Source organism: Nicotiana tabacum, chromosome 15 (genome assembly GCF_000715075.1).
Source record: "Nicotiana tabacum cultivar K326 chromosome 15, ASM71507v2, whole genome shotgun sequence".
NCBI classification, from domain to species: Eukaryota; Viridiplantae; Streptophyta; class Magnoliopsida; order Solanales; family Solanaceae; genus Nicotiana; species Nicotiana tabacum.
This window is the reverse complement of record NC_134094.1, coordinates 37,710,822-37,735,921: the sequence shown is the minus strand read 5'-3', so window position 1 is coordinate 37,735,921 and position 25,100 is coordinate 37,710,822. Positions and strand designations below refer to the sequence as shown.

The window sequence follows — 25,100 nt, the reverse complement described above, 5'->3', positions numbered from 1 at the left end:
GCACTGATAGGCATTCTTCTACGTGCTTCATTCTGCAAGAGAGTGAGTGGGGCTTGTGGAATGGTCAGAGATGTTGTGTGGATTTGCCCATTAGCTCCTTTGATCACTGTAATGGGGAGCTCACAGGTAGTTGGGGCCACAAAGTGTATTTCCTTTTTGTGATACGTTCTTTCCAACATGACCCTCTTATATATTATTAGGTCAGGCACATTCTGGTAATCATATAAGACTCGAAACTATAACTTTTATTTGCTCGAATGTAATAAAAAGTCTATATTCTTTGATAATATATGAACAAGTACATGAAATATATATATATAAATATATAAGATGTATCTTTTTCACAAGGATTAAGCTGCCCTTACATTAAAGATACAGTACAAAATATTCATAATGTTATCAAAAGCAATAAGTCTCGTCAAATACATATTGCTGATTCGCATGTTTATCAAAGCAACTCGTCAAACGCATTTTGTAGATTCGTCCTTGCATATTTCGTTGTTTTCGGGATCTTCTAATGAATTGACATTAAAATTAAGTAAATTTTTGCAGAATCATCTTAGTTCTCCAATTGTGAATATGCACTAACAAATTCCACTTCTACATATTACAAGCGAAGTTTCAAATGGATAGTGATGACAATTACAAAATATAAAAAAGAGAGAAAGTACCATGTGATATTACAAACACAATCACTAGATACCTAAGAACGTTACTAAACTTGTTGAAACAACACCTTGGATATATGAATGTCGATTATTTCCTCTGTAATATGTGCAGTGTAGTAAAAAGTCTTCGCAACTGCAAAAAAAGTTTGCTTAATGTCTTGATTGATGTTGCTTGAGTAGTTACCGAAAACTAGCTTCACAAGAGCTTGCATGTCTAATTCAATATCAGTGGTCTTTGAGCTGCCAGTAGTCCTACTACACCATTGGTCAGCAGATATCTAACAATGTTTTTGATTCAAACAGGGAAAAAATAGAATTAGAAAGCTATAAACAAAAAGGAAATTAAAAGATGATTATGCATAGAGTATAATTTCAATAGACTAGAAATGTAAATAATTAAAATTTAAACTATTAGATCACCTAAAAAATACTGTATCTATAAGTAGCCATTCATAAAAAGTTGAATTAGTAATATGAAAAGTAAGGTTGATTCGCTAAAATACACGATAGTGTAAAACGTTAAGTAACCTGCTATTAGAGGATAACATTTAATGGTAATACATCTTTATACAATCATGTTTTAATAGGTAAATGGTAAATCTCTTAAAAATATTAATTAATATGTGGTAATTAACCTGCTTTCACAGGTTATAATTTAAAATTTTTTTACGTTGTCCTTATATATAACTTAAAACCAATCTTTATACATAAATATAACTTAAAACAAATCTTTATATATATAGTGATTTCTAACCTGGTCGTTTTGGAGCTCATTAAGCATGCGACATATTTTATTGGTCAGGATGGATAGGTTATTGTACTCTGCATCAAATAGTATTTCATCATGTTTCATATGGCCAGCTGAAAGATAAATTGTCTGCACTAGCAACTCTGCGTCTTCTTGGCAGGCATTCTTCTCTTCCCTCAAGGAGATCAACCATGTTTCCCACTACATCCAAAAGAAAATAAATAAGATCACATATCATATGATGAATTTGAATTTTGGGCATCATTGGTTAGTTTCAGAGGTTCTCGTCCTGTTTGCAAAGGCGAACCTAATATATAAAATCGATGAGTAGAGAAAAAATATGTTATCTTATTATGTGTATATAGAGAAGAGTGGGTTGCTCTAGTGGTAAGTACCCTCCACTTCCAATCAAGAGGTTGTGAGTTCGAGTCACCCCAAGAGCAAGGTGGGCAGTTCTTGGAGGGGGGAGCCGAGAGTCTATCGGAAACAGTTTATCTACCCAGGGTAGGAGTAAGCTCTGCGTACACACTAACCTCCTCATACCCCACTAGTGGGATTATACTGGGTTGTTGTTGTTGTATTATGTGTATATATTTTAAATTTTTATAAATATTTACATGGTTAGAGCTAAAATAATGGATTCACTTGAACTTACGAGACTCATCTAAAATCTGCTTCTCTTTGTTTAATTTATTTCTTCCATAGTTAAACGGATAAAGTGAATGATGAATCTAATCACTAGTAAGACTGCTGCCTTTTATTCGTAAGTGTAAGGTTCGATTTTCATCAAGACCTTTTCTTTTTCCTTACCCTCTTCCAGGCCTCTTGTTGTGAAAAATTGTATGTTAACTAGTACAGAATACACACAGAGCAAACTGACAAGAAATAATTACACAAGGAATCAACGAGTTTTGGCCTAGCCTAACCTTCGGGACAGAAATAGAGAGAGTTTTTCATTATAAATAAGAAAATTAAATAGTACAATACACTATAAAGAATCTCCATATATAATCTCTATATATATATCTCAAGTAGTCTGAAAGCTATAACATAATGATTTTCTCAATCCTATAAGGACAATTCATTTTTTCTTTCTCAATTTTTTTAGAACAATGAGTTTCCTGAAAATACAAGAAAAAAAAGTTCAAGATCCAAATAACAAATCTTCCTCGTGACTTGAATTTTCTTTATTAATAGGAATGCCTCTCTCTCTCGCCCACCCCTCACAAAGGGCTTTATCCATTATTGTACATTAACTAAGTTTAGGCTTGATCATTCAAAGTCAAAAAAAAAAAATTTATATTCCTCTTCATCCGAGGAACAGCCAATATTTAATGATTATGATAATTCTATCGAACATTCTTAATCTAATATTACCAATCCCTTCTACCGATAATAGATTATTATTTTCTAAGTAAACAGTCTTACTCGTCTGCTTAAACGTTGCAAATCAATTCTTGTGTGGACACATGTGAGAAGTTATTCTAGAATCAAGAACCTAAAGATTCTGCCCATGATTAGAACTCAAGCCACAGACTTTCCCTACGTAGTCATTGTCATTAGAATTGTTGCCAGTGTAAATAATATTTGTAGAATTATCTACTTTCTATTTTTTTTTCTATTTCAGCTTAGGACAATATCTCCTATAGTAACTCTGTTCCCGCACTTACAGCAATTCTGCTCCTTGCTCTAGATTTCGATCTAGCTTTAGATTTTTTCCTATTAAAGTCTTTCTATTGTGTTCTTCCTTTATTTACAAGATCCTCGCCCTCAGTTCCGCTCTCCGGAAAGCATTTTTCAATTCTTTAGATTTTAGTACATTACAAACATTATCTAATGAAATACTGTCCTTTTCAAATAGCAATTTATCAGCAAGGCTGGATCTTCACTCTCAATTTTATTATATCTACATTCATCATGTCCATTATAATTGAATTAGCTCATCAAGGTGAGTTTTAACAAGTGTATTTTCATTCATATGGAGATTATACAATCTCATTTTCAAGTAGAGGCGATTTGTCAGCGATTTCTTAGAATACAGATCTTCCAGCTTTTTTATGTCGGTGTTGCATGCAAAGGTTTCTCAATTTCCCGAAGAACGCATTTTGTAACTCTTGTGAATATCAAGATTCAAAGCCCTCTCCTTCAGGTCTGTCTTCTCTGACTATTTCATCTTTTCAAAAAAAATCTCATCAATTACTTTCTATAACACCCTTATAAAATCAAGGATGATCTAATCCTAATCTTGCATATATACACATAAACTAGATCCCACATCGGATTTCTTTACTTCATACTTTTTTAAAGATGGTGAAGATATCTTAACCCTAGAATATTTGTAGAAACCCTAGCCTGGCTGAGATACTAATTGTTGCGGAAGATCGTGAGTTAACTAGCACACAATCACACACAAAGAATATCCACTTACAACCTCTATATATTGATCCCAAGTAGTCCTAAACATATAAGAGAATGATTTTCCCAATCCTACAAGGACAATAATGTTTTTTTCGTAAATCTATTAGAACAATGGGGTTTCAAACAAGGAAAAAATCCAAGACACAAAAAATACATCTCCTATTACCCCAAGAAAAGTACTGTAATTGGTAAAGTTACTATTTGTGCTTTATCATGTTGCTTGTGTATCTTTTGTGATATAATAAGGTACAGTAAAAGGCCTTGTATATACTCACTGCATTGTGTAGTTGGTGATGGATCTCTTTGCCGAGGTCTTCATATGTTGCTTTGGAGAGTTGGTGCAAAAACCGACGAAGATTGTTGAGAACCATCTCTTTTGTTTTATTACTGCAACGAAAAAGAAAATTGTCAAAATAACTTGTCATAGCTAGGTTAAATATCTAATCAGCTCAGCAATCAGCTAGGTAACTTTTTGCGTCCTATGTGATAAGAAATCAGAGAAATTAGAATTGCCTATGTAGGGACGTAGTTGGAAGATGGTATTAAAGTAACTCTAGTTTGACAGGAATGTTGGTGGTTAGGATAGAAGATGTAGTGATCTTTGGTATTAGATACATGTTTGGGGACGGAACCTATGATCTAAGGGGATTCAAAAAAAAATTTAGGATGTTGCACTTGAAAATTAAACCTATGACCTAAAGTAACTTTTGAACCCTCTTCGCTATAATACTTGAATTTTTCTTTATATCAAGGAGATTCAATGGGTCACATATATATATATGATATAACCAACAAAATAATTTTTATCGTATTTGCATAGTATAATTCTATAACGAAGTTGAACCCCCTTCGTACTACATAGTTCCGCCTCTACGGCTAGCACCTTGGGGTAGAATCCTGAATTTGGAAGACTTGAAGTAAAAATATAAGCCTAATGAATCTTTTTTGGGTTATTGAACAAGTATTGATGTAAATTGAATATCTTGGTGTAGACATTGAGTTGTTAGCAACGTTAGAAAATCGAGGGTGAAAAGCAAGTTAAGGTTTATTTAGACTTAGTACCTCTTGGAGCATTTCTTCTGCAAATTCATATGTTTGAAATGGTTTAGAAACTTGATACTAATAGAGAATCCTAACTTGTGGGACGAGCGGATTAGAGTTGCACTGTTGTTTTACATCATGAATTGCTTAAGTGTTATTTGATTTTATATTTCGTGAAACATGACGAATTTATGTTTTTGAAAGCATAAATGTTTTGCAATATGTTTATTTCTCATTTGGTAAATGATTTGACATATTTTACATTTATATATGTATTCAGATGTATTGGATTGGTCATGAGTGCCAAGATGTGATAAGAATATATTACTCTGAGGTTATTAATGTCATGTGGTTTATTGTAAATACCAAATATTTTATGATTTACTTGTGAGAGCCGAGATTGATATGCATATGAATCTGATTTGTTTCGAGAAACTGAACATGCCGGTGTATGGGACGTAGGCTAAACACAATGGTTTAAGCCTACATGTTAAAGTCCTCCATGTGTCGGCACTTTTAGGGGCGGAGGCACGTTCTTGAACGAAGCGGTATCATGCGACACCGCTTTGTCGGAAAATTTTACTAGTTATATATATTAATACTGTAAGGAAACAAATAAGTAGGAAACAATGAAAATTGCTTAATATAAGTTGTCTCTTGGCGTGTTGGTTATGTGTCTGATTTTGCTCTAAGAGGTCAGCGGTACAAATCTCAACTAGTATGTATGTTTGACAAATATTTGATTGGGCCTCTGGTTAAATATTATGATTAAATATAATTTGAACTCAAAACCTTTTTTAACTGAAAACTCAACAAAACTAATAGACTAAGGCTATTTTTTAACTAAAAATATGATAATTAAAATAATTTATTCTCGTTCTTCTATAAATTCGACGTACAAAAATTACCGTGGCCTACACTTTGGCTATTAATGCATGTTTTGTCTGTTTGTACGATATTATATTTGGATTGCACCAGACAATTGGGAGGATATTTCCCCGCTGTATTGATGTAATCAGTGTCGATATAGTACTTACTCTTTTTTGTAATTAAAATCATTCATTAATCACCAGTAGAAACGTTACAAACCCATAGCTTAGCATAAGCACAGCTAGCATCTAATAATAAGACACCAACAGCCATAACGATACAGATATAGTACTTTGAAATGTTTGTTTTAGTACTCCCGGTTAAACTATAAATATGTGACTTTATGATTTGAAACTTTTGATCTAATGTTGAGTTTGAATTGTGTTTTACTTGATTATTTATTTCAAATATCAGATTTATAAATTAAAATAAATGTTTTACTCTTTATATCAACGTCTATTGCATTATTCATGCTTTATTTAAATACTTATCAAGCTTCTTGGTGAAATGATCTATGATACAAATTAGGTATACGGAGCTTAGGCCTTTTGGTTGCCATCCCATTTCAATTTTAGGGACTTGTGTAGCTCAGGACGAGCAGCTTAGTTAGGACTACTCCAACTTGAATTCGTGGAGGTATAGTGATGAGTATTTGTTTGAGTCACCGAGACTTAATCTCAGTTGACTAGTTCATTTCTTGTCATACAGGTTTCATATATTATTATATTCTTTTAGTTTTATGCAAGGCTATTCATATGGCATGCATATTATTTTCTTTATGTATTTTTTTTATATATGAATGGTTGTTATATAAATAGGTTATTGCTTCATGCATGATTTGTTAATTGAAATTTATTTTGTTTATGTATTTAAATGCATATGGTTGGGTCATTTTATAAGGGATTGGTTAGCTTGGTGCGGGTAGATTACTGAGTGTCGGCTACATAATTTTGGAGTGTGACAACTCTGATACCGTTGTTAAGAAATCAGAGAAAGTAGAGAGAGCTGAAGAGAGAACGATTGATAGCTCATTGCATTAAAAACATAGGAGTTTATAACTATCTATATATAATTAAAGATAATAAAATAAAGAGAATATTGTGTCTTTCTTATAGATCCTAAATTAAAAGGAAGTAAATATTCTACAATTATTATATAAAATTTCCACTAACTAAAAGGAAAACATATATTCAATAATTAATGTAGATCCTAAAGTAGAAGGAAAGTAATTATTGTAGAATATTTCTAAATATATTTTAACACTATGTAACATTAACATTCTCTAAGTATTTTTTTCAATCTGTAGTTCTCATTTACGACAAAATTTTATAGTCTTAGAATCAAGTGACTCATTAATCCATATTTTATGTCGTACTCCCTCAATTCCTTTTATATGTTACTTTAGTCAAAAAGAATTGATCCAAAATATTGATCACTTTAGAAATCAAGAAGGCATAATTTTTTTTTTAATTTCATCATTACTATTTCAATACGGCATATAGTCAATAGTAGTTTATTTAAGGAAGAAGTCAAATATTTCTTATGACTAAGTAGTAAGTACTATCAGAAGATTTTTTTAATGGACGGAAAAGAGTGAATCAATATTGCTTCTTAAAGTAATTGTTGTGAGACGATAGGCAGATTTTATGCATAAACTAATAATTTAAAGTACTGGGATGGAGAGTATACCCATTTTTGCTCATGTCATGAAAACCCTTGAGTTCCATCAACAGTGAATTCCTAGTGGTCCAAGTGGTGGCTTCTTCATTGAAGTAAGATGTAATCATCTTACATATTATACGAGATTTAGCCCATGCAAGTCGTTCCCTTGACTTTTCTACCTCATATGTACTTGCAGCAGCTAAGAAATAAGAAACTAGGAGGTATTTTTTGCTTATTCCAAAATGTTGGAAATTGCACTTCTCGTACCACCTGTTCATGTGATATATATATATATATATATGGAGCAAAATTATTAAGAAGATTGAAAGGTTGGCATTTAATAGTTTATGAACATATATAAGAAGTTTCAAGTGCTTACTCTTGCATAATCAGCCACTCAAATCGATGTTGACTTTGGCATCTGTTGTAATCTAATTTTGCAGCTTGTAAATATACGTTGTTGCTTACATCGGGCATTCTACATGGGCAAACAAGTAAATAAAATTATCGTGAGAGAATTGACACAAATTTTATATGTCTTCACACAATGAGATGCAAATGCAATCTTGTTTACTAATTTAGTTGAACTTTGTTGGCCTGAGTAAATTTGTTTTGATGACTAACAAAGGAACGCATGGATGAACCAGGTCCATACACAGTGTACACAGGGCATGGGCAGATTCAAGCACAAGGCATGCACGTGAATGAGATAAGCATAAGTGGTTATATCTGATATCTCTTGAACAGAAATGTTGTATAATTGATAAGGAGCACGACTCCTTAATTGACGAGAAATCTATCCTAGATAAGGGAGGAGTTAGGAGTTGAAAATAACTAGAACTCTTCTACCATGGAAGAGTATAGCATTAGAACTCTAGTTACTTCTTTTTCTACTAACTCTATAAATATCAGTGGTGTTTTCTTTCATAAGTGACGCACAAACACTGAAATTAAGCAAGAATTGAGAGCAAAATAGCAAGGCATTTTGCAAGCAATTTCTGTGTGTTTCAAGTGTGTGAACCTGAAGCTACATGAACCAAATAGAAGAACCAGTTCCAAATGTCTGTCTTTTATTCTAGTTCAATTGTAATAGGGCTTTTGAGTTATCCTTTCAGCTTTCTCTAGAAGCATTTGTACTAGGTACTTTGAGTTGTATTCTTCAAGTTAGAGTTGACTTGAAGTTGTCGCAACAGCTTGAGGTTGGTTGCCACAAAGGGCTAGAGGTAATCCTTAGGTTTACAAGAATTTTGTAAACGCTAGTTTTTGGCTCGGTGATTTAATGAAGTGTTGGAAAGAATCCTACTGGGAAGTAGGTCGTGGTTCTTTCACCTTTTGAGCCGGGTTTTTTTCACATAAAATACTTTTGTTCTTTACTTTCTGTATTTATTACTCCACAACTTTAGTATAAGGAGCTCATAGAAGAATTAGGTCCTTCTATAATTTGCACACGCAAAATATTAGGCACCACACAAATCACTCCCTCCCCCCTCTTGTGTGGTATTGAAGTATAAAATATCAATTGGTATCAGAGCAGGTTATCCTTGAAGACGCTAATACCTTAGGAGAAGATCAAGATGAGTGCACCACCTGAATATTGGAAAGGAAAATCTACTGTGAGACCACCACTCTTTAATGGCCAGTACTAATCTTAATGGAAGTCAAGGATGAGAGATCACATACAGGAAGAGGACTATGAGCTATGGGACATTGTCACTAATGGTCCACTCACTACTTTGAAGAAAAAAATGCTGAAGGGGTAGATATGCCAAAGACAAGAGCTGATTGCAATGCTGAGGATTTGAAGAAGTGGGAAAAGAATGCCAAAGCCAAGAAATGGCTTGTTTGTGGACTTGGTCCAGATGAGTACAGCATAATCCAAGGTTGTTCTACTGCCAAACAAATTTGGGACAAACTGCAAGCGGCCCATGAAAGAACAACTCAGGTGAAGAGATCAAGAGTAAATATGTTGTACTCTCAGTATGAAAACTTTGATATGAAGGATGAAGAAACCATTCAGAAGATATACACAAGATTCACTGCATTGACAAATGACCTAAAATCTCTTGGCAGGATTATCCCTGAAGAAGAAAGGGTTGAGAAGATATTTACTAAGGTCTTGCCAATTACTTGGGAAAGCAAGATCATTGCTATTGAGGAATCAAAGAATATTGATGCACTCCCTTTTGATGAATTGATTGGAAATCTCACTATTTATGAACTTAGGAGACAAACCATAAAAATAGATGTACCAAATAAGAAAAGGAGTTTAGCATTCAGAATACTGAAGGTTGTGACCTGGAAGATGATGAAATGGCAATGATCACCAAAGACTTCAAAAAGTACCTAAGGAGAGAAAATGGTTCTTCAAGAAGTAGAAACTATAGCAAGGCAAGAGCTCCAGAGAAGCAAACCAATGATGATTGCTACAAGTATGGAAAGACTGATCACATGATCAAGATCTGTCCTTTGTGGGATATTGAGTGGAAGAAGGAAAGAGTTGAAGGAAGCAACAGGAAGAAGAAACAGGTTCATCTCAAGAAAGGCAACAACAAAGGATCAACCAAGGCTATGGTTGCTGCTTGGAGAGAAAGCTCAGATGAAAGCTCCGATGATGATGATAATGATGATGAACGAGCAGTAATGGCAATTGGAGAATCTAATGAAGAAGCCGAGGTAAGTGTTTTTTATCTCAAAGACAAGATTAAATTTTTATTTAAAGAAAGATTATCGGAATTACTACTAGAGTTGATTGATGAATCTGAGGATGTTTATAATAAAAAGCAACAGCTATCAAAAGAATAATTCATTTTGAAGACTAAGTGCAAAAACCTGAAATTTAGGGCTTGTGAAACTGAAAGTAAAAGCACCATGTTAAAGAACCAGGTTCATGCCCTTGATACAACTGTTCTATAACTTAGATTTAAAAATCTAAAATTGAAATTAGGAATAGGTAAAACGATAGCCGGCGGCATATAACTCACTCTAGAAGAGAATGTAGGTAAAATAAAATATGAGTTGTATAAAAGGGATGAACAGGTAAGAGTCTTAAAGGAGGACCTGAACAAGGTCAGGCATGAGCTAGACAGAACTTGTAAATGGAACAGGTCCTCTAATGTACTTTCATGGCTACAAGAATATCATAGTAGCAACAAAAGATGACTTGGCTTTGGGAACTCTGCACCTAAGTGGGATCCCAAAAGTAAGTACCTCACACTTCCTGAGAATAAAATTTGCACACACTGTGATAACACTGGTCACTATAAGAGTGATTGCACTGCAAAATAAAGGACATATCAAAACAATAAAAATTTTGTTTTAGGGAAAAATAGGCTGCCAAGTTGGGCTAAAAAGATTTGATTTATCCTTTTGCCTATAAAAAGGGACCCAAACTAGTTTGGGTTCCTAAGACTAACCCCTGATTCCCTTTTGCAGGTCCAAGTAAAGGGGAGCAGCCAAATATGGTACATGGATAGTGGTTGCTCAAAGCACATGACAAGAAGCAAGAACTAGTTTCTTTCACTTGAGGACCTTAAAGAAGGTAATGTCTCCTTTGAAAATGGAAAGAAAGGTTAGATCATTGGGGTTAGAAAGGTAGGTGAGTCTGATTCTCATTCTATTGAGAATGTCTACTTGATAGATGGACTGAAGTATAGTTTAATAAGTGTATCACAATTGTATGATAGAGGTTGCATGGTAGCCTTCACCTCTACAAAATGCTTGGTGATAAATCTTACTACTGACAAGATAGTTTTGCAGGAAAAAAGAGTGAATAACATATATGTGGTGGATCTGTTCACACTTTCAGATAATGAACTCACTTGCTTAAGTGTATTGGACAATGATCCCCTCCTTTGGCACAAGAGACTTGGACATACAAGTCTAAGCCAACTCAACAAACCAGTCTCCAAGTACTTGGTGATAGGACTGCCTAACATTAAGTTCAAAGAAGATAATGTTTATGATGATTGTGCAAGGGGGAAGTAGATAAGATCCTCTTTTAAAAGCAAAAAATAATGGTAAGTACTACCAGGATGATGGAACTGGTCCATATGGATCTGTGTGGACCAATGAGAACAATGAGCAGAGGTGGTAAGAGATATGTTATGGTGCTTGTTGATGATTACTCTAGGTTTACTTGGACACTATTTTTAACATCTAAAGATGAAGCATTTGACATGTTCACCTAAAAGGCACCACTGATCTCTGCCTATGGTATCCAAAAGATAGTAATTTCAACTTAGTGGGATATGTTGATGTTGATTATGTAGGTTTTCTTGTGGATAGAAAGAGTACTTCATGTATGGCATACTTTCTTGGCTCATGTCTTGTGTCTTGTGCTACTAAAAAGCAAAATTCTGTGGCCTTGTCTACTGTTGAAGCTGAGTATATGGTTGCTGCCTCATGTTGTGCTCAATTGTTATGGATCAAACAAAAATTAATGGATTTTAGAATTGATGTCGGTTGTATCCCCATCTTTTGTGACAACACTAGCACAATTAGTATGACCAAGAACCCGGTTCATTACAAAAGCACTAAGCATATAAATATTAGGCTTCACTTTTTTAGCGATAACATTGAGAAAGGTTTGATCATTGTAGAATTTTGTGCTACTGACAAGCAAATAGCTGATATCTTCACAAAAGCTCTAAGTAGAGATCACTTTTAAAGGAATATATTAGAATTAGGGATGATTAAGATCACCTAAAAGGAACCAGTCTAACGCAATAATTAGTTAGATAATTTGTGAATTTGATAAATAATTATATTAGATATTTCTCAATCTCATACTTTCATTAGTATACTATTGTGCCATGTGCTAAAAACTCCACTGATCTTTAATGATATTACCCTTATTTTCTTGAAAAATTTAGTCTTACACAAGAGAACTCTCAATGAAGAACCCGGTTCATCAAAATTATAAGGTATGTATTCTCCACTCCGCATATTTTGGAATAATTGTATTTGAATCATGATATGAAAGAGTCCTACTTAATCCTAACTTCCTTTTTGAACCAATCTGTTACTAACGAACCAGTTTCACCAAGGAGTCACACGCACCATAATTACCTACAATCTAGGGAAGAGTCCAACGTCTATTCAAACTGACATTCCCAGGATGATTAGACTTCTAATCTCCAAAAGGCAGTTGTTACACACTCCAACTCTTCCCTCTTTAAATTGATTAGACTCTAACCATTTCTCACCTCTGATCTTTAATGAATATTCAAGACGCCAAAATTCTCTCAACCTTCTCTCATCTCTTTTACACTTATCTAATGGCAAACCCATCTAAAAACCCCAAAATGACTGAGAACCTTTCTTCACCACCCAAAGAACCATCACCCACACCTTCAACCACCCCTACTCCCAAGAAAGGACATGTTAAGATGATTGTTCATAAAGCAATCGCTGGTAGTGAACAAATCAATGAAATGAATGAGAAATTGAAAGCAAGTCAGGCAGAGGAACCCCAAAAATCAGATGAATCCTTCAAGTCTGCAACTGAGGGGGAAGAACATGTTTCATCTAAAACAGAATAGGTAACTTCTACGCTAAAAATCTCATCTGATGTTGTCTCTTATGTGGCTGAAAATCTGGAGAGAAGGTTTGTTCTTGTTGGTACTATAGCTGGTGTAGAGTCTGAGTATACTAAAATAGGTGGTAAAAATAAAAAAGGGAAAAGAAAAAGTGAGTGGGGTTGAAACAGGAGATGTGAGGGGAAAGGGAGAAGAAGGAGTGGCTAAATCTTCACCCATTCATGTTGGTTTGATTGAAGAAACAGGGGCTATGATGATATAGAGTGAGGAGATTGTTGAGGAGGAAGAATGAGGCAGTAGGTCTGGAGATGCAAGTGCAGTGGAGGGGCTAGTTAAGCTAAGGAAAAGGTTCCAAGAACTTGTTGCATCTGAGAAGGAACCCCTCCACGACCTTTTGAAAATGGTGTCTGATAGCTATAATCCAAAGAAGAAGAAGATTCCAGGAGTTAAAATCCCTGGTACTGCTATGGAAGCAAGAAGAGAAAGTCTGCCTCTTTTATCCCTATAGATACTCCTCCTACAAGAGGAAGAGCTACAAGGAGTCACAGGAATCAGAATAAGGCTGACCTAGAAAGGACCTTAGGTAAGAGTAAAACGAAAGTTACTGCTAAAGGAAAGAAAAAGGTGGGTAAACCAAGTGATACAATTGAGATTGAGGAGATGGACCTAGTTCTCCATGATGAGGATGAGGCAGAGGAAGTGGAGGCTATGACTCCAAGTGCTAAGAAAAGAAAGACTTCCAAGAAGAAGTCCCCCACAAAGTCTGTAGATACAGAAAGCTCTGCCTTGGCAAAAAGAACCAGGTCTGCCAGAAAATCAAGAAAAGTGCAAATAGTGGAAGAAGAGAGTGAGGAAGAAGAGGAGACTGATGAAAACAAGACAAAATGGGTAAGTTTAGAAAAAGAACAATTTTAAAGGATAGACTCCATAGAGATTTAGAGGAGGAATGAATGATGTTGTTGTTGGAGAAATTAAAAATTCAAGGCTGGAAGGACATGATCCTTCAGTTGGAAGGGAAACTAGTCTGAGCTGAAATTGTGGAGTTCTTTGCAAACTATGAAATCAAGAATGGAAGGGTAACTAGTGTAGTGAAAGGGGTGAATGTGAGCTTTGATGACAAGGAACTAGGAGAGATTCTAGGGGTACATGCTGAATGGTACAATGACTACAAAAAGTTGAAATGGCCCAGACTAGAAAACCTACCTATCTCACTTTCCATCACCAAGAAATTTGCTGACAGAGACTTAGAGCTACAACCCAGGGTTGTTTATAAGAGTGAAATAAAACCTGCCAACAAAGTGCTCTTTGAATTTGTCAACAAATTGGTTCTGCCCAGGCAGGAAAGGAGGCACATTGCTCTCTTTATGGACATAGTCCTTATGAAGCGTTTGGATAGTGGGAGGCAGATTAATTGGTCGAGGTTTACAATCCAGCTCCTTGATAGGGTACTTTTTGGCACTAAAACTCATGCCATACCCTATGGGTTCATACTCACTGTTGTGCTTGCTCACTTTAAGGTTCTCCTCAAGAAATGGGATGTTAGCACAAGTAAAGATCACTTTGGGGCCAACACTTTGACTACATGTGACTATGAAGTCCTTGTTGCTCTCAAAGAACCTGGTTCATCCAAGAGGGTGCCTGTGAACAGCAAAGTGAGAGCTTTGGGACAGGAGAGTGAGGCTAAGGATGCTGAGATTGAGAGGCTGAAGAAGAGGCTGGCTGAAGTAGAAACTGAGAGGGGTGCTCTCAGGTCTAAGCTTGCAAAGGAGAAAGAGAAGAATACTGGCATTCTTCAAGACATGTTGAAGCTGCTTCAGGCCAGAAACCAAGAACCTGGTCCTTCCTAGCCTAGTTTGTAACCAGTGACTCGAGTGGGACGTTTCTTTTTGTCTTTTTTTGCTCATGGTTCAATAACTTTATTTCTTTTTATGCTTTGTAGATGAATCTTATCAATGATAATCACTGTCTTTGCTCTAATAATTTGTTGATATTTCTTAGATGGCTAATATTCTTAGATTGATAAGAGAAGCTTAAATCCATGATTGCATTTGAAGTAGCCTCAGTAGCCATGAGTAAGATCTTCTACAATTTGGTTATATAACTTAATTATGCAACTTTTCGATGATACCAAAAGGGGAAGATAGGTTGTGCTTTTACTTTGAATTGTGATATTTATAACCTGATGAACTCGAACTTTATGATATGTGACTTTAAAATGGAGAGTGTTCTAACATTGTGTTGATGTTGAGTTGAGTTGAAATAGATTTCATGCTTATGAAAAGCACAGAGTTTGTCATCATCAAAAAGAGAGAATTTGTTGGCATGAGTAAGTTTGTTTTGATGATTGACAAAGAAATACATGCATGAACCAGGTGCATACAAAGTGTACACAGGGCACAGACATATTCAACCACAAGGCATACACGTGAAGGGGATAAACATAAGTGGTTATATATGATATCTCTTGAACCAAAAGGTTGCATAATTGATAAGGAGCAGGACTCCTTACTTAAAGAGAACTCTATCTTAGATAAGGGAGGAGTTAGAAGTTGAAGATAACTAGAACTCTTCCACCATGGAAGAGTATAGCATTAGAGCTCTAGTTATTTCTTATTCTACTAACTCTATAAATATCAGTGGTGTTCTCTTTTACAGGTGACCCATAAACACTGAAGTTAAGCAAGAATTAAGAACAAAATAGCAAGGCATTTTTGCAAGCAATGCATGTGTGTTTCAAGTGTACGAACCTGAAGCTACATGAACCAGATAGAAAAACCAGTTCTAAGTGTCTGTCTTTTATTATAGTTCAATTGTAGTAGGGCTTTTGAATTGTACCTTTCAACTTTCTCTAGAAGCATTTGTACCAGGTACTTTGAGATGTATTGTTTAATTTAGAGTTAATATGAAGTTGTCGCAATAGCTTGAGGCTCGTTTTCACAAAGGGTTAGAGGTAATCCTTAGGTTTACAAGAGTTTTGTAAACATTGTTGTTTGACTCAGTGATTTAGTGAAGTGTTAAAAAAAATCCTATTGGGAAGTAGGTCGTGATTTTTTCATCTTTCGAGCCGGGTGTTTTTCACGTAAAATACTTGTGTTCTTTACTTTGTACATTTATTATTCCGCAACTATAGTGTAAGGAACTTGCAGAAGAACGAGGTCCTTCTATAATCTGTGCACGCAAAAAATTGGACACCACACAGATCACTCCCTTGTGTGGTATTGAATTATAAAACATCAAATTCTATAATTTCGACAAAGAGCTTACGTAAATACATGTGAAAATTTAGTAAAGTTTAAATAAATATTATATTCTAAACCCATATTTTTGAAAATGCAATTAATTAAATGGTAATAACTTAAAGATTAAAATTATCAAATCTAAATTTTGGATCCGCACTTATCTATTAGGCAATTGGCAAAACTATTATGTGTTGGAAATACCTTACCGTTGGCAGGACTAGAATGTTGCAGTTTTACTAAGTGAAAAGCTCTCTAGTTCTTATCTTTGAATAGCTACATTATGTGCAGTAATAAAACCTAATGCGGAGTAACATGAGAACAGTTTGATTGTGTGGAGAACTGAAAACATTATTAAAACAGGAGAAAATAAAGTTTCACAATACATTTAAAGAGGTACCTGTATAACGTCTTGCCAATCCAAATATCATCTGCTCCACCATACTGTTCTATGTATAGCCTAGATTCTACCCGAGGTAAGCTAGCATACCATGGAAATTCTAGTGCACATTGCATCTATGAACAAATGTATGCACAGCATATTTAGTAAATTAGTCAGTGTAAAACAAGAGAGTATCAGATGTTGCAGACAGCGTAAAGAATTATTACATTATTTACACTATCGGTGTATTTAAATCATATTGTAGGGGGGGGGGGGGGGTTGACACCTCTTCTTGGTTAAAATTCAATAAATATATCTATAAATGCACAAACAGTATAAAGAAACTTGTATACTACTATGTAACTCAAAAGATATCTACGTGTAGCCCTCCATAAAAAGTGAGATTTATAATCTTGAAATAAGACAAGTTACTTGCTACAAGTAACGGTTCCTGTTAGTGCAAAATTCTTTACAACTTTAGTCAATATTAGTTAAACTCTTTCAAGGTTACTAATCTCAACTTTGTATGGGTAGTTACGTATATTTAGCTTATAGTTAACATGCTAGGGTAAAAACTAACTTTATATTGTTAATGTATAGAAGTTAAACTTTTTTTACCTCCCCGGGGATGTCCTTAGCTATAACCCATTTGTCTAAGGAATGGTGGTTCGCAAGACATTGCTGCAAGAAATTGTACGTAAAATCCTTTGCCTCTTCAAGAATCTTTTCCCCTGGGAATAAAGCTTGGGAACATCTATAGAGATTATACATAGCTGTTGGTGACTTGTTTAATTCACCTCTTAGACAAAAGAATTGATCACCATCTTTGAACTTGTTTAGCACATCTGTGACAGATAAGAAATTGTATTAAGCCATCGAATGCTATAATTATGTGATATTACTAAGGTACTTAGAACTATGGAGCATCAAACATGGTTCAAATGCGATATAGAGAATTAGAAAGAAATGAGACTGTCTACTTTCTCACAAGCTTATCAAAGAGGACATAGGATAGCACCCTCTTACATGAGTTGCTTGAAAGGCAACTTATGTAGCGCACATTTAGAGGGCGAGGCCGTCAAATGTACAGATTCTCTAGCAAACGAATGTCACAGATTTGACAAATATGCCGTAGATGTGTTAATCTGAAAAAATGCGCTCAAGGAAGTAGAGTTTTTTCTCCTAGTATACTTAAAACATGCAGTTTAAAAAAAAATTAAAAAATGATTTAGTCTTTTCCCATGTACCAAAAAAAAGGACTAATTAAGATAATCATTTTCCATTGACTTGCCTGGACTAACATCAAATCCGTGTAGCCTTAGCAACCTAATAGCCATGCATGTATCGTCGATATCACAAAAGTTTGAATTTCTTCCTCCAAAAATTCCAATCTCCTCGTTCCAATATCTGTAGTTCAAGAAATAAAATAAACTTGTCGCATAAATTGCTCAAAATTGATGATTCGTGCACTTGATTATGTGAATTAAGCAAATGAAAAAGAATTATATTGCTCCTTTTGTTTACCTGATCACATGGTCAAAAAGTTCTTTGAATTCTTTCGCAAAATAATAAGAAATTCCAAGGCGTTGTAATCGATCAATTGCCCAAAGTCGTGCTTGCATGTCAACTGGGTAACTATGTGGCACTAAACATAATAAAATTGGAAGTAAATATACACACGTTACCGTGAATTCAAGAAGAAAATTACTCCATTTGTTTCATTTTATACGAGACACTCTTTTATGTTTGTTTATTCAAAAAGAATGATACCTTTTTACACTTACTAACATTTTAACTTTACATTGCCTTATAGATGCCATGACATATTTTAAACTACAAGTTCCAAAAGTATTTATTTCCTTCTTAAATGAATGCCTAGTTAAACATTGTCATATAAAATGAAACGGGGAGTATGTATTTGTATGTTTTCTATTATTAGACTTAAACTTTTATAGACTTAATTATTCAACCTGTTTGAAACTGTAAAAAAGAAGTATTCTACGTACCTCCTCCATTACACTTTTCAACAACGTTTTGAAGAAATCCCAAACACTTTTCATCATTTGTTTCCATGAATGCAATGGCAGTAGATGCAGGGGATGTTAAGAATGAGCCATCCTGCATTTGAAGCTTCAAAAGCCTCTGCCAGTCCAAGTCCCTTAATCCTTCTAATGAAAACAATACTGTTGTCGGAATGGTATGGATAATATCTTTAGGGATTCTGCAATAGAGATGTATGAGTATATGACACATATATTAGTCAGCCAATGTAGGGAAAATGCAAAGATATTAAGACATAAAATAATTACGTAATTAAATTAAAAGCGAGTTCTATCTAAAGGATGAGATAGCCAATTTGACATAATAGAATTAGTAAACAAGTGATCATGTGTTCAATCTCATTGTCACCCAAAAAATAAACAATACTTCCACATGTTTAGCCTATGAAAAGAAAATCAGACTCACATGTGAGGAGCGTGTCGGGACATAATATGTAAAATTCATAAAGAAATATTTTCTCTAACAGTTTAAGTTTCTCGATGAGATAATCACAACATTAATTTTTTTTTTTTTTTTTTTTAACCAAGAACCATTATGATGGTGGGGTTGGGTTTGAAGCTTAACTTTCAAATTAATGATCACGCTATTTAATATGTTACCAAAGTTTACAAGTAGAGGGCTGCGAATGCACTTTTGGATTCAACCAAAATCTGTTGTATATACGGTGACCACTACTAATAGATAACTATTTCTAAAGACATATACATATACATAGAATTTTGCCGAAGTTTATAGGTGTTGTGACCCCTCTCTGTATAACATAGGTCTGTATACAAGAGAGGCTATGTTTTAAATTTCACCCTGACCCAATAAATAAAATACTTCATGTGTTTGATTCATGAGAAAAGAATCACGAATTAGGGGGCGTGGGTGAGATACATAATTAAAAAATTTATTTTATGTAACCGTTTAAATCATTAGATAAGATGGTCACACAATCAAACAAAGTTTGAACAAAAAGTAGTCAAATTACCTTGTAAACTTTGCCTCTCTCCTTGCATAAATTTCCTTTAGGACTGGCACATCGTACGGAATGTCAATGTCTAATTTTTGAGCTTTCTCAAGGAGAGCAGGAAACACAAATTCAAATCCACAAGTCATGTTTTCAACTTCCCCGGTCTCTAGCTTGCTTAAGTTTTCTTTGATAAACATCACTCCTATTAAAGAAGAGTAACCCAATTCAATATTCCAACCTTTTTCTTATATATAAATCTTGTCTCATATAATGCATTATAGGAACCACTATTTTTCTACTTTTCAGGAAAGATTAGAGACGCTGATAGTAGCTCAGCTCTCTCAGCCCAGATGTAACTTGTTTTTGGAGTAGAATAAAATAAAATGTTGGTTATCTAAACAAAAAGTCCTTTACCGTTTAAATTAAAAGAAGAAATTGAATTCCGGCGTATGAACTAGGAAATAACATTACTATTGAGGCTTGGAATCGAACTCCTGACGTCAAGTTATAAAACGATCCTTTACCAATAAACTATTCCTGTGAAAACCTGAATTTTCTAAAACGCCTCATATAGTATTTCAAACATCAATATGACATATTAACTTCAATTTTTATGGGGAAGGCCCGCCTAGGTAGCTTGCTAAGCGTCGCACTATACGCTAGGCTTGGCGCACCCACCTTAAAAAAAAAAAAAAGAATAAGTATATCTTTTGGAAATATTTATAGTATTTCTGTGATCCATCTAATATACAAAAGTTAATTTTTTTCATAAATTTATCAATTAATATTTATCATAAGAATTTACCTATATTTACTTGTACGTTAAGGTGACAAAATAAACTTGTTTTTTTTTTAATTAACCGCCAAGCTTATATATGTGGGGTTATCACCCCGCTTATTGACTTGACTCAAGAAGTTGAACCTGAAATAATCCATCAAGCTATTGGGTCAAAGAAAGTAAATTGCCATATAGGTTAAGATGCAACTGAAGCCCAGACATACAAAATTAAATTTGGAGACTGAAAATACTATATATGCAAATTTTGAAGAATTTAAGCTAATAATATAGAAAAATACGGTAAGTTTCAATTTTTATTTCAGAAAGTAAAGTATAAAAAGAAGTTTGGGTAATGTTGGGGGTCGGTTTTGCCGGTTATTGGACCCGTGTTGATCTAAGCAAACTTTGGATTGGTTGGTTGATGACGTATTTTGAGTTTTGACCTCTAACCCGCTAATTTGCCACCTTTCTTATTAGTTAGCGATAATATATAATTTAACCTGGAAGAAAAATAGCAAGGAATCATATTAAACAATAATATTAACTTCAAACTAAAGTTCACCTTTGTTTCTTTTAGGAAGGGATGTGTTCCATAAGGTCAATGCAACAAGGCATGCTAGTGTGTTCAAGAGTCGATCATATATGCAGAATACAAGCTCCTCGCCCCATGAACCATCAGGAAGTTGATTGTCTACGATCCACTTAAGACAAGATGGAAAAAGGGGTCTTTCGCTGCTTCCATTATTAGTATCATCACGAATAAAGGAAACCCAAGCTGTGTCATAGGGTGACACACTTGACCTTCCATCTCCCATCGAACTCAACATATGTTTGATCTCCTCTGTCAAATTCTTGATCGTTATTGATGTGGTTACCTATTGAGAAAACCAGTTTTTAAGTATATATAACATGTGTATAATTTTGCAAAAGTTGAACTTCTATATTTGAAGCACTAGCTAGTGAAACATTGAAAACTTATTCTAGGAGGGTTTCAACTAAATAATCTATTTTACTTACAAAACTTTAACTTTTTTTTCTAAATAAAATAAATCTGCAACACAATGACCTAGTATGTTTTCCTAAAGATGTGAAAAGAAAGAAAGAAAGAAAGATGATAAATTTTTTAAATTTCACGGTGACCATCAAAGAGCGGATATATATTTGGTGAGTTATGTGAGTTTAATTGAACCCGTTGCTTTTCCGTTTTGAACTATGTGTATAAATATAAAAACATCAAAAATTATACATTTAATATATAAGATCATACAATGATAACATACCCAATATATTCTCACGGTGTAGGATATTTAATAAGATCATAATCATTTTAAATCTACGGATTCTATATCATGGATTTGCCTCTACTGACGATAAATTAAACTTCTAATGAGCATCTTACGTTTTAATATACGCAAATTTCACCATTTTTAGAAACAATTTTATCACAAATTTGAAGAATGTAAAGCTAGTAAATAATCTTCTTATCACCTGAATGTCTTCCGCTTCGTAGTTATCTGGGTAATCAGATTGTAGCTCATCCACATTACCTGAACAAAATGTAGATCATTTAGAAAAACTTGCTTTCTGGTTTTAATTAATTTGTAAACAAATTAATCTTTAGGCAATAGATGCTCATACCAAAATAACTTGCAGCATTAGGGGGACAATTGAAACGAACTGGTCTATGAACAAGTGATGAGCCTTTAGTTTGGAACAACCAATTTCCTGAAAATATACCAAATAGAAAGACAATGACTTATTAATTATAATTAGGTATACTACTACTAAGGTAACAAAGACTTAAGTAATTGCCAGTGATATGCCGTCCTAATTGTTAAAATTTTAAATGTGCTAATGAGAGTGTACGTGAGGACGAACAGAGAACTTCGTCACTAATTGACTAAATACAATACCCAAGCCAACTTATAAAGGTGGGCTTCGCCTCCCCAGCTAATTATTAATATAGTAATAGACTTATGGAATATGTTACGAGTCTATGGTTATAATATATATCACATGTTATTACATAGGGGATTTACCCAATGCTCACCACAAAGTGCTCGCCCGCGAATTTCCCCTCTTACCAAAAAAAAAAAAAAAAACACCCGGCATCCCCACCTTAATTCTTGTACGAGTGGTGAACATTTATTAAACTAAAACTTTTAGGCTGAAATATAAGCGGACAGATGCTACTCTCGGTAAATGGTCAAGCAATAATTTAATTGAAAAACATAGATCAACGCAAGAAATATCCATCTCTCTTACTATTACTCACTATGTTTAATTTATGCAATACTATTTATATGAGTATGAAATTTAAAAAAGAAAAAAAACTTTATTTAAAATATGATTTAGACATTTATATAATTATAATACATCTCATTAAGGGTGTAATATAAAATTTAGTGTTATATTATTTCAAATTTAGTGTTTATATATATATATAACAGGAATAACAGAAGGAAATAGGAATAACACAGTTGTTTTTGAAACATGACATTTTCATCGTCCTAGTTTGTACCTGCTTTATTAATTCAAAACTGGAAAGAGAAAAAACGGACAATTCAACTCAGACGTAGCTCTTTTTTTCCTTTTTACTTTTCGGGTACGAAGCAGTGTCAAACCAAAATATTACTTCCAAGTTTGGATTAAACTTTTTCTCTATTTAAAAATAAAATAAAAAAAGAACCCTTCCTCCTTGAGATTGGGTGGGAGCAGTGGCGGAGCCACATGCACTCAAGAGGGGTCAGCACTCAAGAGGGGTCAACCGACACCCTTTAATCGAAAATTACATTGTGTAGTTAGGTAATTCTTTTTAAAATATATATATATATATATATTGATACCTTTTGACTTCTTGTTGAGTTTATTTTTTTATATTTTGACCCCCTAAAATCCTGATTACTCCGTTGAGTGGGAGGATGAGCTTCTCCTCGGTAGTAGGTCGAATGAAAGACAAAAGTGCAGGACAGGAAAAATAAAAAAGAACCAATTTGACTCAACATTTTCTGACATAGTTGATAGTTCTGAAATTCTATTACAAAAATGTCAAGATTCCATATATAGTGTGGAAAAGTTGTCAACAATATCCAAATATCAAAGCACCTAACTTTCTCTATCTTATGAAATTTTGTTCTAATTTTCTTGCAAGAGATGTCAAAGGAAATGTCGGATTTCATATTATTAGAAGCAAAAGGAAATGTCGGATTTCATATTATTGGAAGCAAAAGGAAATGTCGGATTTCATATTATTAGAAGCAAAAGGAAATGGGAAGTTATCATGAGAATAAAAAAATGGGGAATTCTACGCGTCATGTCGCCAATACACATACCTTTAATTTTTATACATTAACACTGTAAATTTTACATTATCAGAGATACGTACATATACTACTCATAATAAGTGGAATGAGAGACCTGAAAAATAAAACCAATTACTTAAAAATTAATTTACACTCATTTATAGTGTAAATGTTTTACCGTGCTAGTGTATATATGACAAATCCCTTAGGAGTCATTTCGTTGCCATGATAACGTATAATAATTTGGGGATAAAATGTAAGATTATTTAATCATATGTTTGGTTAAATTATTTATTTTAGTATAAGCAATTCCGAATTATTTATACCACAATTGTGATATTATTTTTATAACACACTCAAACATTTGTTTAATTACCCTTCTTCAAAGCTCTTTTTCCGAAATCCTTTAAGAAAGCAAGCTTAAATTGGAACTAAAAGTTTAATATTAGAAAACCAAACATTTGTTTTATATTATACCATATACTAGTGGGAGCTCCAAAATTCTGATTTCATGGGTTTAATATTTAAGTTATTACCGTTGCATATATTTTATTTTTGAAATTATGGGTTGAGAATGTAACAATTGTTGAAATTTTACTAAATTTGTACAAATAATTATGCTTCGTATTGAGATTATCAGGTTCAGTTGAACTCAACAAATAAGATTCCATCCGCCTCTGCATGTATATCACATTTTTACTCCAACGAACCAATATTACTTTTTTTAAAAAAATATCTTCTCAATGAAAGTATATACTAAATAATCTTGTCATTATATAATCTCTATATTGTAATCCTCACATTATAATTTCAATATAAGTTAGGTCAGAAAACTAAATATCCTCTTGCAGTAACATGAATAAAGTAACTTACTGGGGCGGCCGTGTTTAATAATAAACTCAGCTTGCTGCGTAGACAACAAAGTAGGATTGTTGAATTGATGAATTGTGCAGCAAACTCCATAGCTGGATATAACCTGCATTTTCTGGTTGTTTTTAATATTATTCTTTCTCCAGAATATATACTGGGGGAGAGAGAGAATCAAGTTTTGAGAGAGAAAGACACTCTAAGTTGTGAAGCAATGGAAATGGTTTGAGCTGTTGTGATACTGCTCGCCTATTTATAAATTGACTCTTTGCCTCTTCAGCCAATTTCGATGTGCTCATTGTTTTGGAATCTTTTCCTCTTTAGCCTAATTCTTTTTCATTGTTTTGGAATCTGTACATGAGTAAAGCGTCAAACGCCCTGTAAATATATATTTCTATAACGTTTCCTATTAAAATATATTTTTGTTATCATACTTTTGATCTGTTTTCTATCTTAAAATTAATTAATGGAAGACTACGGTGTCATGATCCAAAAACCCCACCAAGTTGTGATGACACCTAAGTCAACCCGTTAGATAAGTCAAGCAATATGAATTACTACTAACTGTACCCGGC

At 33.9% G+C, this 25,100-nt stretch overlaps 1 protein-coding gene across 1 annotated transcript; it reads right to left on the bottom strand.

Annotated features, from left to right (window-relative positions):
- Positions 1–497: 497 nt before the first annotated feature.
- LOC107775449 (copal-8-ol diphosphate hydratase, chloroplastic-like) lies at positions 498–24,774 on the bottom strand. The gene is made up of 15 exons (XM_016595176.2): positions 24,532–24,774; positions 21,995–22,081; positions 21,845–21,903; positions 20,919–21,231; positions 19,597–19,780; positions 18,569–18,783; positions 18,087–18,207; positions 17,854–17,969; positions 17,181–17,407; positions 16,581–16,696; positions 7,787–7,885; positions 7,435–7,677; positions 4,110–4,221; positions 1,423–1,617; positions 498–946 (listed from the first exon to the last, which is right to left on the bottom strand). The coding sequence occupies exons 1-15, from the start codon at positions 24,638–24,640 to the stop codon at positions 716–718; spliced, it is 2,427 nt and encodes an 808-aa protein (XP_016450662.1). The 5' UTR covers positions 24,641–24,774; the 3' UTR covers positions 498–715.
- Positions 24,775–25,100: the final 326 nt, after the last annotated feature.

What these genes read in the sequence shown, in the direction of transcription:
- LOC107775449 (XM_016595176.2), bottom strand. Translation starts at nt 24,640, where the DNA reads ATGCAGGTTATATCCAGCTATGGAGTTTGCTGCACAATTCATCAATTC. An exon ending in CGGATTTGATGTTAGTCCAG is followed by an intron (nt 17,408 to 17,853) that starts GCAAGTCAATGG and finishes TATCTGTCACAG; the next exon opens with ATGTGCTAAACAAGTTCAAA. An exon ending in ATCACCAACTACACAATGCA is followed by an intron (nt 1,618 to 4,109) that starts GTGAGTATATAC and finishes TTTTGGATGTAG; the next exon opens with TGGGAAACATGGTTGATCTC.